This window comes from Dryobates pubescens, chromosome 2, assembly GCF_014839835.1.
Source record: "Dryobates pubescens isolate bDryPub1 chromosome 2, bDryPub1.pri, whole genome shotgun sequence".
Classification (NCBI taxonomy): Eukaryota; Metazoa; Chordata; class Aves; order Piciformes; family Picidae; genus Dryobates; species Dryobates pubescens.
In genome coordinates, this window is record NC_071613.1 from 37768909 (window position 1) to 37781420 (window position 12512).

General features: G+C 38.2%; 1 protein-coding gene across 7 annotated transcripts in view; it reads left to right on the forward strand.

Annotated features, from left to right (window-relative positions):
* The window catches only part of RBMS1 (RNA binding motif single stranded interacting protein 1), a 144998-nt gene that overhangs the window by 77511 nt on the left and 54975 nt on the right, over positions 1-12512 (forward strand). For all 7 annotated transcript variants that reach the window (XM_054175196.1, XM_054175203.1, XM_054175173.1 and 4 more), the window contains exon 2: positions 1648-1823. In XM_054175196.1, coding sequence (XP_054031171.1) covers positions 1648-1823 — 176 coding nt within the window. The remainder of the gene's footprint in view (positions 1-1647; positions 1824-12512) is intronic.

The following is a 12512-nucleotide window of genomic DNA, read 5'->3' on the forward strand; positions in this document are numbered from 1 at the left end:
GGCAATGAAGTACTGATCTTTAGTTTTTAAACATTAAATGGTCAGGAATATAGTTAATGGGTTTTGGCAATTTTTAGTTGAATTAAATTAGGCAACAACATTTCTGATTATTCTAGTGAGTGTTGCAGTTTGTTGTTCCAGGCTATTATTGCTGCATTACAAGCTTTGCAACATGCCAAATTGAAACATTTCAAAACCTTCTTAGGGAAACGCAAAAAGGAAACATGTAATTATCATAAAATATCTGGATACAAGGCATGTCTCTGTACTTTTATCCCACTCAAAATTTCATTCCAATTTCCTGATGTTATCTCCAGAATAGTTTCGCTTTTCTTATATATTGAGGCTGTAGTTTCGTGGATGCTTTAAACTGAAGTAAACTGTAATCCCCTCTTTGCCTGCATATTCCTGTTCCCTGCCTTGCGGCAGCCAAAGCTTTTGTGTAGCATAAAACTGCATGTGGTAAACTAGATCAAGAAGATGATTTTTTGGTTCAGGATGTGGCTACACAACTTTCTATACTTGTCTAAAGAGGATGGCATCAGGGTGGGAAAAAGTGAGTCTACACTGATATCTCACTTTATATTCCACTGTATTTCCCCCCCCCACTCCCTACTGTGCCATTCCTCTGCAGTTCACAGGGTGGTTCTTCAGTATGGGCTTCCTGAGCTGTGACTACCTCCACAGGGGCAGCTTGCAGCCAGGTTTTTTAGTCAGTGAAAACCCTATAGTCCCAAGGCTTTTGCTGGCAGCTTTAGTTCTCTAATCTGGTTATTGAAGTTCTCCTCTCACAACACTACAGACACATTCATTATACTTTGGTACTGTGTCCTGCTATTCTGTTGTTTATGTAAATGATTGTGACTCCAGTACTGCAGATTCTCTAGGAGATTCTTGCGTTCCATTTGGGTCTGATTTGAATGACGATAGCCTTACCTTGAGGACTGGGTACCAAGTGCTTGTGGGCTTAACTTCTTTTGAAATGTGAATTTTTTGCATTGTACAGAATGTTTTTCTTGACACTGTTGAAATGATCCACAAATACTGAGATCAATGTTGACATGAAAGTTCTGCCAAGGTATACAATTAATTTCAACTCTGTTCTTTAAGCTGTCTGTACTCCCTCTCCATCTTTGTTAAAAACAGCAACAATATTGTATGGAGTACTACATGTCATAAGGAAAGAAAAAGAAGCTTCTAATTAATTTTGTACTTTTGGATAAATCAAGGGAATAGCCTTTGTGTCTGCTGCAATAATTCCTTTATGACACAAAGTAGTCATAGTGATGTAAACTTAGTTTATACCTGCTGGAACCTGGAGGAACAATATCTCGTGCTTAATTTTCACATCAGATGCCACAATGAAGTGTGATAAAATCCCATGACTGATATTCAGCTGAGATTATGTATAATTTGAGCATGTGTCATGCACTGAGGATGCTTCAGATGGTGGTTGGGTATATTAGAATGTGCCTGTGAATCCTATCTGAAAGGTGGTGTGAAAGCAAATGTATTTAAAATACATGAGTAATTACATTCAGATGTAACACAGGGCTCCAGATGATAAACAGGCTACTGTAGATTGAGCTAATGTGCATGCTGCAATTGCTATCTGTAGTTCACTCTAATGTGCTTTTTCCTTTGCAGCAGTCCATTGTACCAGCCCACCCAATGGCTCCTCCTAGTCCCAGCACCACCAGCAGTAATAACAACAGTAGTAGCAGCAGCAACTCAGGATGGGATCAATTAAGTAAAACAAATCTTTACATCAGAGCACTGCCTCCAAACACCACTGATCAGGACCTGGTAAAGTTATGCCAACCGTAAGTACTATGCTTAAATATAAATTATAATAACATATCTTACAACCTTATAGTAGGTAGACAAAATGATGAATGTTTGGATTATAAGTGAAGAAAAACAGATTTGTAAATATAAGTCCTCATACTGTAGTACAGTGGCAAGTTTCAGCTTCCCTGAGAGTCAGGAGGAAAATGATCTTTGGCACTTTGGAACAGCAAAGAAAGTTGAAGTCTTGTGATGCACAGAAGCAGCTTACTGCTTCAGAAAAAACTATGATCATCCATACTGCTGCCTGATGCTGCTGAAATCACAGACAAATGAAGATGAACACCAGAATGTGAAACTTGCTATTAAGAATCTACAATGAAGGGTCTCCTCTCTTCCCTACTAAGATAATCTGTTGACACAAACTCCTCAAGTAATTGTTCTGCACCACTGTAAATTACAGTGTGCATTTGAGTGCTTCTCCTAGTTTCAGATTAATTTGTGTTTTTGGTATGTTATTGTGCAATTATATTTATGATGAGAAATAGTCACTAAGAATCCTCTCTAGGATTCCAAGTAGACTTGGCTTAGCAGAGTTTTTTCAGGCAGTACTTTTTTTTTTTTAAGACAGTAACATTTTTTTGCTTGTGTGAGTTTTTTGGTTTAGATTTTCAATTTTAACAGCAGCACGTGCTTTTCAGATACTTTCAAATGGGAGTCATCTGTCAAGAGACTGTGCAGTGATACTGTTTATATTTATAAATGTATATAGCCTTTCTTAAATGTTTGTCTGAATTTTTAAAACTCCTTAGTTCTTCTGGAATTTGTAGTGCACTTCAAAAATACTTAGCTAAATTTTCAGTATTCTACCTGTAAGCAAACATACAAATCTCTCTTAAGTGAATAGGGAATCACTGGGATTTGTATAGAACACTGCTGTCTGAGACTCTTAAATAATTTTAGCTTCAATTTAGCAGAGAAGTAACTAGGAATATACAAAAATACATGCCCAAGTTCACAAAATAGCTGGGAAAACCTGTATGCCTTGGATCTCAGCATACATGAGTTGCCTTTGTTTTTTGAATATTGCAGAAAAATCTCATAACTAATTTATAGAGAATGTTTTTGGTTTTTTTCTCTGTGTCCATTTATTATTTTTTTTTTAAACAAAGCTTGGACTTTCTGGGTAGTAGTCATATCAGTCATGTTAATATTCTAATAAAAACAACTTACTCTCAGGTCTTCAAAGGAAAAAAATATTCACTTGGTTATTTTTCTAACAGCAAATTAATTTCATGTGCTTTACAGAAAAGAGAAAATATCAATCTGTGGAAACATAATGGTTTTTTTTCAAGTTTCTCACGTGACAGTGATCTTGTCACTTGAATTTTAGTTGCAATTGCATGTTTTACAGAAGTGGATTTTTCCTTCCCATTTTTGTCTTTTGAACTGATGAAGAAACAATGGCCTGTGCACTCGTGTTATGTTAGGACAGAGTTGTGAGGTTATTTTGTGCTGGGGCCACCCAGTAACAACTATTTGTGCAGTGGTTACTGTAGCTCCTTAATCTCATTCTGAAGAGAACTTGCTTTGCGCAGTCCTAGATGATGTTGGTGCATGATTGTCCTTGAAAAAAATAGGCTCTGTCCTTTGCTGTAACTGGTCCTTTTCCTTTTTGAGAGCCAAAGATTCCATGTTGTTGCTGTTCAATATATAATGGTATTTGAAACAGCGTGAATTTTGCAAATAAAGAAGAGGCAGAACTACAGCCACAAAGCTATTAAATGCATTCTGTCATGAATTTGCAGACTTGAAAGGTCGTGCTGTTTTTTCCTGAGAGATATTTCTCTCCTAAATGTCTTAATGAGAGGAAAGGAAGCTGTGTCTCAAAATTCTCCATCTCTGCTCAAGAACCAAGCGAGACGTCCAGAAATGTTAGACTCGGAACATCTTTGTAAAATCTGGGTAATCTATTAAGAGCCTTAGGCTTCTCTGCCAACATAGCCTCTTAGCAATTCACTTGATGCTGGAAGATGGAAATTACAGCATTCTCTCATCCACTTTTTATAGACTGGAAAGATTCATCTGCCTAAACTTCTGGGATGTGGAGGGTGAGATATTCTTGATATTCATTGTTTCAACTGAGACAATGCAAAATAAATGGAGAATAAAATCTTGGATGAAGAAACTGCTGTTTACTTCAGATCTCTGAAATACTTTCATTAGTTCTTTAAAAATCCCTAAGATTTTACTGGGAGGTTTTAGAGTAATTTTTGTCTCCTTTTCCCCAGATAGAGGATGTCCACTGGAGTGCTTGATGCTATGAGTGCTCTGTGTGTTGTAGAACGGAACTTGCTAGCTTGACAGTAAGCAGTTTTCAGTGGAGGTATAGAGAAAAGTCACTGTCTTTTTGTTTGACATGTTTTGACTGTTGTCAGGAAAACCAAGAAAAATACCTCTTGGTTGAAGAAATAAAGGTTGAAAAGCCATCATTGTTGCTACAAATTCCTGGAACATCCCATCTGCGTAGATTTTTCCCTCTGATTATCATGGTCTTGTATCATATACACTGTACTGAAAATTACCTTCAGCAGTGGGTATTGTAGAGAAATATTGCTTTGAATAGATATCCCTCAGAATACAAGGTAGAAGAATCTACAGAGTTCTTGTGTGGAGGTGTGGTTAAACAGTGGCTTTTAGGTGCTTTAGTCAATATGTTTGCTTTATTTCTTACTCATGACAGCTAGTTGTTTTTGTTTTGATTAATTATTTTTGGTGAATCACTAGAGAAACCTCTTCTCAAATTACAGAAGTGTTGGGCTTGCTTTCTTCTTGTAGCACAGCTGTGCCATATTTACAAACACAGTTAGCAAATATTCACCAAAGTGGAAAAGTCCTTTTCTCACAAAACTGCAATTTGCCAATATACATCTCTATAAATACACTTTCTGACTTCATTCGATTGGTCCTTTTTAGTTTCCTGTTAGCTGAATCTTTCTTGTCTTTTCCAAGATGAAAAGAGTATATTGGAATTTTGTTGTGAAGGCTTATCTGGGAGTACAGCTATTTTCAGACAGTACTACTGGCATCTGTGTGAGAAATGAACCTGCCACACTTCTGAACAGTTCATTCAAACTTGAGCCTGCTACTTCAGTTCTGCATTGGGAAAACAAATTTATTCATACCAGTTGTGCCAAAGGCAAAAGTGTGGGGAAGAATATGGTATGAATTACGTTTGTCATGGGGATATCTATCCTAGCAGCCAACCCAGAACGAGAGCCCAGTGTTGGGGGTACACCATGTGAGTCAGTTTTGGCCGTAAGAGCTTTCTGTCGGGTATGTAAGGGTTAAGCAAAGCAACCAATGCAATGGCTCACATACTATCTTTTCTGTGGGAGGCTGGACAGGAGTGATCAGCTAAACAGAAGGACAAGGGGAGAAGAAATAAATTAGAATAAGGAGCTGATGAGCCTGGTTTGTCTGTAGGAATCTGCATAACTCTCCTGTACTGAGCAAACCTCTGCTATGAAGAGCTGGCTTTACAAGGTTGCTGGAGCAGTGATAGTCTCAACCATGTCTAACTGTACTCCCTTTCCCTGGCACAGCTATCAATACTTGCTTGATGTGCCTCCTTCAGTTTTTGTGTTGGATTTATGAATACCTTTTTCTTATTCTGTTAGTCATTTCTTGTAGCTTATTTAATATCTGGATCTGAAGATGCAAGATTAAATCTATACCAGTTATTCACTGAAATTATTGAGACTGCTTAAGTGATTAGGGCTTAATGCAACTGGGTCTTAAGAGATTCAGCCATGAGTTTGTAACTGGCGTTGACACATTTTCTAGGTGCTTTCCAGACTCTAAGTGTTGTGCTCTGCTGCAAATGACCTTTCTGCCCAAGCCACACTTTTCCAAAGCCCAGTGTTTTCCACTGTCTTCTTTATAATGATTTACGTGCTAGCCTGCAGCATGGCATCTCTGTAATACTGGATTTCTTCAGAGACCTCCTTTTGTGCCATTTACATTATTAAATGAGGATGATGCAGCAGACTCTTCATCTTCCTGACATGCCCCAGTCCCAGGGCGAGATTAAAGCTTTGAGACTTAACTCGGGTCTCTTCCATTCAGTTCTGCATAAGTCATCACACCAGCCCACTCTTTGGTGTGCTGTCTTGGCTGTTTGCTTGTACCATGCTGCACATAGCAAGCTGTGTGCAGTCCGTATGATATTTTTGGAATCTGCTTGTGGTCTGCACAATTTCACTCAGATCTTCCCCCTTAAATTATCACTGTATGGTTATAATGTAGGTTTTTAGTGTTGTTACAATTAGGAAAGCAGCTGGTTTAAGGTGTAACAAAATTAGTGGTATAATTGCCACAATAGACTGTTGTTCTGCTCCAGGATGATCGGAACACAGAAACATAACCTTGGAGTGGCCGTTTTTGCTTATGTGTGTTGGGAAAGCATGTATTTTGTTGAGAGATATTTTAAGAATTATTTTCTAAATATTCAGCATCACAAACAGAGGCATAGATAAAACAAATGGCAGGCTAATAGTCATTTTGAAACATTTGAGCGAGGCAGGCTACACAGCTTTGTTTCCACAGCATGGGATTGTTTGGGGTTTTTTAATAGAACACATTTTTGTTAAGTCATGTGACAGCCATTAGCATATGAATGTTTCCATATTCTTTGCTTGCCATGCAATTGTGCCCTTTCCCAGTGCTGCCATTTCCCTTCTCCTTCAAGCGCACTCAGGTCTGAGAAGTGGTGAACTGGAGCTCAAACCTTTGCTGTAGTAAAATGTGAAGGAAGACTGCCTATCTTCCTATAGTATTTGCTATTTAATTAGAGAGAAATAAAATTCCAACAGCTTTGCATTCACGATGAAATGAAGTGCACGCTGAAATCCTCTCTAAGGAGTTCCAGCATCGTTGTTGCTTTTCTTCAGCAGTAATGCCTTCTTGTAGAACGTTGTTAGAGATCTGTATGTGTTTTGGGGGAAACTGTAATTAACAAAAAAAGTTTTAAAAGTTGCCTTCTGGAGTCCTGTCCTCTGGATGAATACAGTCTCTTGAGATGCTTGAATTTAAAAGCAAAATATAGGTTTAATTTTCTCATTCCATTTTGTGATTAAGCAAACATTTGAAATTCAAACTCAATATTTCATTTAAGCTTAACAGTAATCAGCAGTTTCCCCATAGCACACCCTCTTAAAAAAAACCCAAGCAGTCCTAATGCACGGAGGAATTCTGTCTGCCTTGTGGTCACAGATGCAAGGAACAAACGATTGCACAAGCTCCATCTCCCTCAGGAGATGAGAGTTTTGTTGCAGTGTGGGGCCAGAGAAGAGGTGATCCCATGGAATTTCCTTTAGGAAGTGGGGGCGAGGGAGGAGAGGGGAGTGGAAGGAATGTTTCAGCCACAGCTGCTTGTAAAAGCAGCACTAGGAAAACAGATTGGTAAAAGTTACCGCTATCAAAGATTGCTCACTGGAAAACAAAAAGCTAATTTGTTAGCATGGGGCCTGTAAAATCTGTGACTGTTTGCAAGTCCGCAGGTATTTGTTGTAGGGAGGTGTAGCCCTTGTTCCCTATTGCAGAGCCGCGGGAAAGAAAGGTCCCGTGGCAGCTGGTGGAATGCCTTTGATCATGGTCCCAGTCCCAAGCTTCCCGATGGCAGGGCCCCGACTCAGATGAGAGGTGATAGCAGGCATTCAGAATAGACAGTAATTCATGAACATTTTGAAGAGGGATTTTGTTCCATTTCCATGGACTACTGAAAAAGTGAAGAAGGGCTTTTTAGTGCATTCCATGATGTCAGAAACTATGCCTTCCTTAGAGACTACTTAGGCGGGCAGTTTGGTAAGAAACCAGTTTAGAATTGAATCAACTTAGAGCCCAGGTTGATTTGTGCACTAACATACTTATGTAGTAAGCTTGCCCTTTTTCTCAGAATGCCATTCAGTGTAGAAAGCAGGGTTGGTATTTGCAAGCAGTTTCTTTTATCTAATGTCTAACTCAGGGAAATCTTGTGAAATCTTGACTTTGCTGAAGATTAGTTCTGCGTAGTTCTGATTTGTGTAATGTGAACTCCTTGAAATGAAAAAAATGGGCCATCTGATGTTGACACCTTTCAACCTTTTTCCCCCACATTGTTGCTGAGCTGCACTTAGGGTTGAGAAACTAACACTTCCAAATTGTATGGAACCTGGATACTAAATAGGCGTATTGCACCTGAAGGGTAAAAGCAAGTAGCACATATAGGTGAATCAGTTAATTCAGATTGCTGCCTCCAATGAAACTTGTAGTTGAGGAACTGGGGAGAAAAATCAGAGTTTATCCTTTAAAAAAAGAGAACAAACTACAAAATGTTGAACCTCGGGTGTTTCCCCACAACTTCTAAAAGTCTATCCTGTTTTAACATTCAGAAAAGAAGTTAGCTGCTCCAGCTCAGTTTGAGCCATGTCTTACTCAAGCCCTAGACCAACTCTGTAGAAAAGGAAGAATTAACATCTCGTCCTTTAAATACGTAATCTTTGCAGGCAGATATGCAGTACCTGGTGGTGGTGGGGAATGTTAACTTGACTGTTGAGCAAAAGCACCGATCAAACCACAAAAAGAGAGACTTTGATTTGGGGTCTGTTTTGGCACTTACTAGTACAAATATTTCACTCGAATAACCTGTGTAAGTTGAGTTAATTATTAACAGAATCAATTTCTGTGGAAGAAATACGTTCTGATTTGTACTCCTATTCTGCCCTTTCCATTTCAATGTCTTATCTTACTTGCCTTAATCTCTTATTTTTCCAGAATAGGAAAAACTTGTAATCTTTCTTTGCTGTCAAAAGAGAAACCCACTGAGATAAACGAAGCTGTGTATAACTTAATCTTTTGGATATTACTCATTACATTTAATTGTTAATTATGGCTGTCTTAGTTGAAATATGTTAGCTCCAAAAGTGTGCTCTTTTTAAATGTTTACTTTCTCTTTTTCTCTGCAGTTGTGTAATTTTACATCTCTTTAAAGACACGGTGTCAGTATTTTTGCCTAGGAGAATGCTGTAGACTTTAGGCCTATGCACGCTATCAATCCTAGTGCTGCATTCATCTTAGATATAGTCACTAACATGCTTTCACAAGGCTATCAAAATATCAATAATTGTTATAATTCATTAATAACTTTGAGTGAATGCAGTAGTGATAAAAAACATTATACTACTAGAAGATCTGAAACCAAAATGAAAAAATCTCTGCTTCGTACAGGGTAATACAAATATTGGCGAATTCGCAAATCTTTTATTTGCAAACACAGAATTAGGTGATCCCAGAAATTAAATGATCTAAACACCTGAAAGAGAGCCAAGGTACTTTTTTCCGTTTTCAAGGATTCTGCAGAAAGGGTAAATGGAAGGGCTTTTGGAGTCTGGAGACTGATACTGTCAACTGAGCTGTGAAAGTTTGGTACATAGTTTTATTTAGTGTGCAGGTAAAATCACTAAGGAACTGGTGCCTTTAAAGAAAAAAATTAATAATAGTGTAAACCAGAAGCACTTATTTATGGCAAGCTTGACTCCTGTTTGTTTGCAGTGTGCTTGCAAAGGCCTGGTCCTAGAAAGCCTGGAGCACCCACAGGAGCCTGCAGCTCCTATTGGTAGTAGTGAGGTTTAAAATCACTTACTGCTTCATAGCAGGGACTCAGGTCTTGTTCGATAGCGCAGTCTGAACTTTTCAGCTATGTAATTGCAGTGACAGATCAACCACAAAGTCTTTGTTTCTTTCTTTTAGTGTTTTTGGTTTTTACTTCTGTTCAGCTGGTATTTGTGCAGTACCTCAAGATTAGATTGAAATGTCTTGGCTGAGTTCTGGAGAAGCTATTTGGCAGAGAGACTCTTTCCCTTCAAGGCCTGAGGGTATCAGCATGGTGGGGTATCCAGTGGAGCTGACTAACAGTGTGCATTTCCTTCCCCACGTTGCTTTTTGTAGTAACGTGATCTGAAAAGGAGTGTTTGTAAATCATCTGCCCTTTTGGTTTTTTTCCCTTCAGAGATCCTGTATTCAACCCTCTACATTTCCCACACTTGAAGCTACTAATTTTTGTTGTGACAGGCTTTGTCTTAACTTTTTTGTTAAGCCTTTATTATTTGTTGCCAAAGGTCTTTTTGCATTATTTTGAAGATCTCAGATACTGAGAAGGAAAGTATTGCTTCACATTCCTTTTTCTCCGTGACAGCCAGCAGAACTTGCATGTTGCCATACAGAGGTATAGTACTAGGAGTGAAAGATCATTAGCCAGAACTGCTGAAAAAAAGTCCATCATTATCCCAAAGTCCTCAGCAGGAATGTACTTTGTGTTATACAAGTTAGGATCAATTATTTTTTAACCTCTTCCAAATATTCAGAGCAATGACATTATAAAAATATACAATAATCTGTTCCAGTCTTCTGTGCTTCCCAAGTGAATTCCATGTTACTTTGTTCCATGAGAAATTCTGAACTTTTCCCCACCCATTCATTCTATTAATTGCTTATTCAATAAAATAGTTGACAATTCTTTTGAGGTCTAGGACACTCACTCTGAATTTTGCAGTTTGGCAAATGTCATTAGTTACTTTGAATAGAGTGTCCCTCCCAGGAGGAGGGGACAGCCCTGACTGTTGCAAATCCAGTGCTGGATTTCCCATCCAAGCCTTGAACTGAGATTGAGGTGGTAGTCTTAAGGAGCACAGGCTCACAGTTTTGGAGAACTGAACTGTTAAGTTGTTTTGGGGTAAATAGAGTATGAAAAGCTTTTCATTCTAATTGCTTTTTGAAAAGCAGGAAAGACAGTTTTTTTCCTTCTTAAGTTTCTGTTTAACCAGTAAATTGCACTTTTTGAAGGAATGGCCCTACATTGGTTTAAGTCAGTGTGGAACATGGGACTTCTGCTTATTTTGTGGTGACTGGTCTTTTCTGTCAAAGTTGCTGCTGTTTTAATTGTGACTTAAAATTAATTGATCAAGTAGCACTGTCTATATTCTCAAGATAGAGCCCTCCATCTGAACTCACTTGCATCCCAACCCCCTATTTAATCAGAAGATTTGAGGGATTTGGACTCTTTCATGATTGTAGCTGACAGGTCAGCAGCAGCAAAACTTTGCTTTCAAAGGTAACTGATTACTGACCAAGCATCCTAGTGATGTTTGTAAGATGGATATATATATTGTTAGTTTCTTTATTTCATGGGATAAAAAAAAAAAAAAAGTAGACAATTTAATTAGAACAGAATACATCCAAATATATAGCTGCAAAGCCAGATGCTCAATTATTTGTAATTGGCTTGCCATGTACTTCTCAATATACTAGTTAAAACCCTATTGAAAAACAGATCCATCACTATATTTCACCACAAAAAACCCAAGCTTTTTCCACCCCCCATAAAATGAGGAAATTAGTTTCTGTTTCTCTGGATGAAAATTTACCAGTTCCTATGATAGAAGACATTTTAGTGCTGTTAGGACATTTTAGCTTTGCTCTTCTTTTTGTGGTAGTTAGTGTGTCTTTTTTTGTTTCTTTCCATAAATGAAGGGGATAGAGGCAGCTTGAAGTGTAGAGGAAAGAGTAAAGTTTCATAATATTGTAGTCAGGAAGGAGTATTTCTGAGCACCTTGTTTTTCCTTCTGCTCATTAGTCCTTTACAAACTTCTTTGTTCACTGTGACAGAAATTACAGAAATTTTAAATGTTCTTTGGGAATTTAACTGGATTTGTATTTGGACCTGGGTCACTGATGTTCTGTCTTCTCTGGGATCTTATAGTTGTCTTCTGCTCATGCTTGTCCCAAAGATACTTGACAGCTCCTGAGTTCAGCTTCTTCAACAGTGCAGGAAATGTGAGGCTGTTTCTCTCAAGTTGCTTTCATTTAGTGGCAGAGGTCAGCATTTGGCTATGACAGTTCTCCTTTATTTCTTTGGCAGGCACTTCTCTGACATTCTTGTTGCTGAGATCATCTCCACCAGGGCTTTGAGAAGAACATCTGACTGAGGCTTAAATTTTCACCCTCTGCTATTCTGACCATATAGTATGCTATAGGAAAGGTCTTGGTCCTTTACCATTAGTAATTAATTTGCTCCTAAATACCTGTTTTGATTCAGAAATCTGTGAATTTGTGGTTTGGTTTGTTTTGGTTTTTCCTTTCACCGTGATTTGGTTTCATGTTCAGGGTGTGGATTCTTTTAATCCCAAGGATAATTTAAGAGAAAAAAAGTACCATTAAATTGCTGCAGTCTGAGTCATACTTGGTCTGTGAGTTTAGTTCTCTGGCCTTCCCACACAGCATTTCCGATACGCAGTGAGCTGAGGGTGTGCAGGAAAGACTGTAGAGTGACCTACATAGTCTTTAACTCTTCACTAATGAGTGGCTGTCTGGCATTTGGTATAGCCATTCTTTGGCGTCACAGTCCTTTTCCATACAATAGCTGTATTCATTACATTTTCCTGTTTCTGAGTGGTTCTAATAAAAAAATATTTGAAGATGTCAATTTCAATTGGTTTAAATATCTTGTTTAGATAAATTGATCAGAAAAAAATGGTAAGCAAACTCTTTTAGAATCTGAAGCATAGGCATTAAGATTCATCCTAAAGCAGAAGGTTATGACTTCTTTCATATAGTACTTCATCACTTCTATAAGAAAAGTTTGTTCTGCTGCCTTCTTCCAGGCAAAGAAATAGTCACCTGAGGCTTGT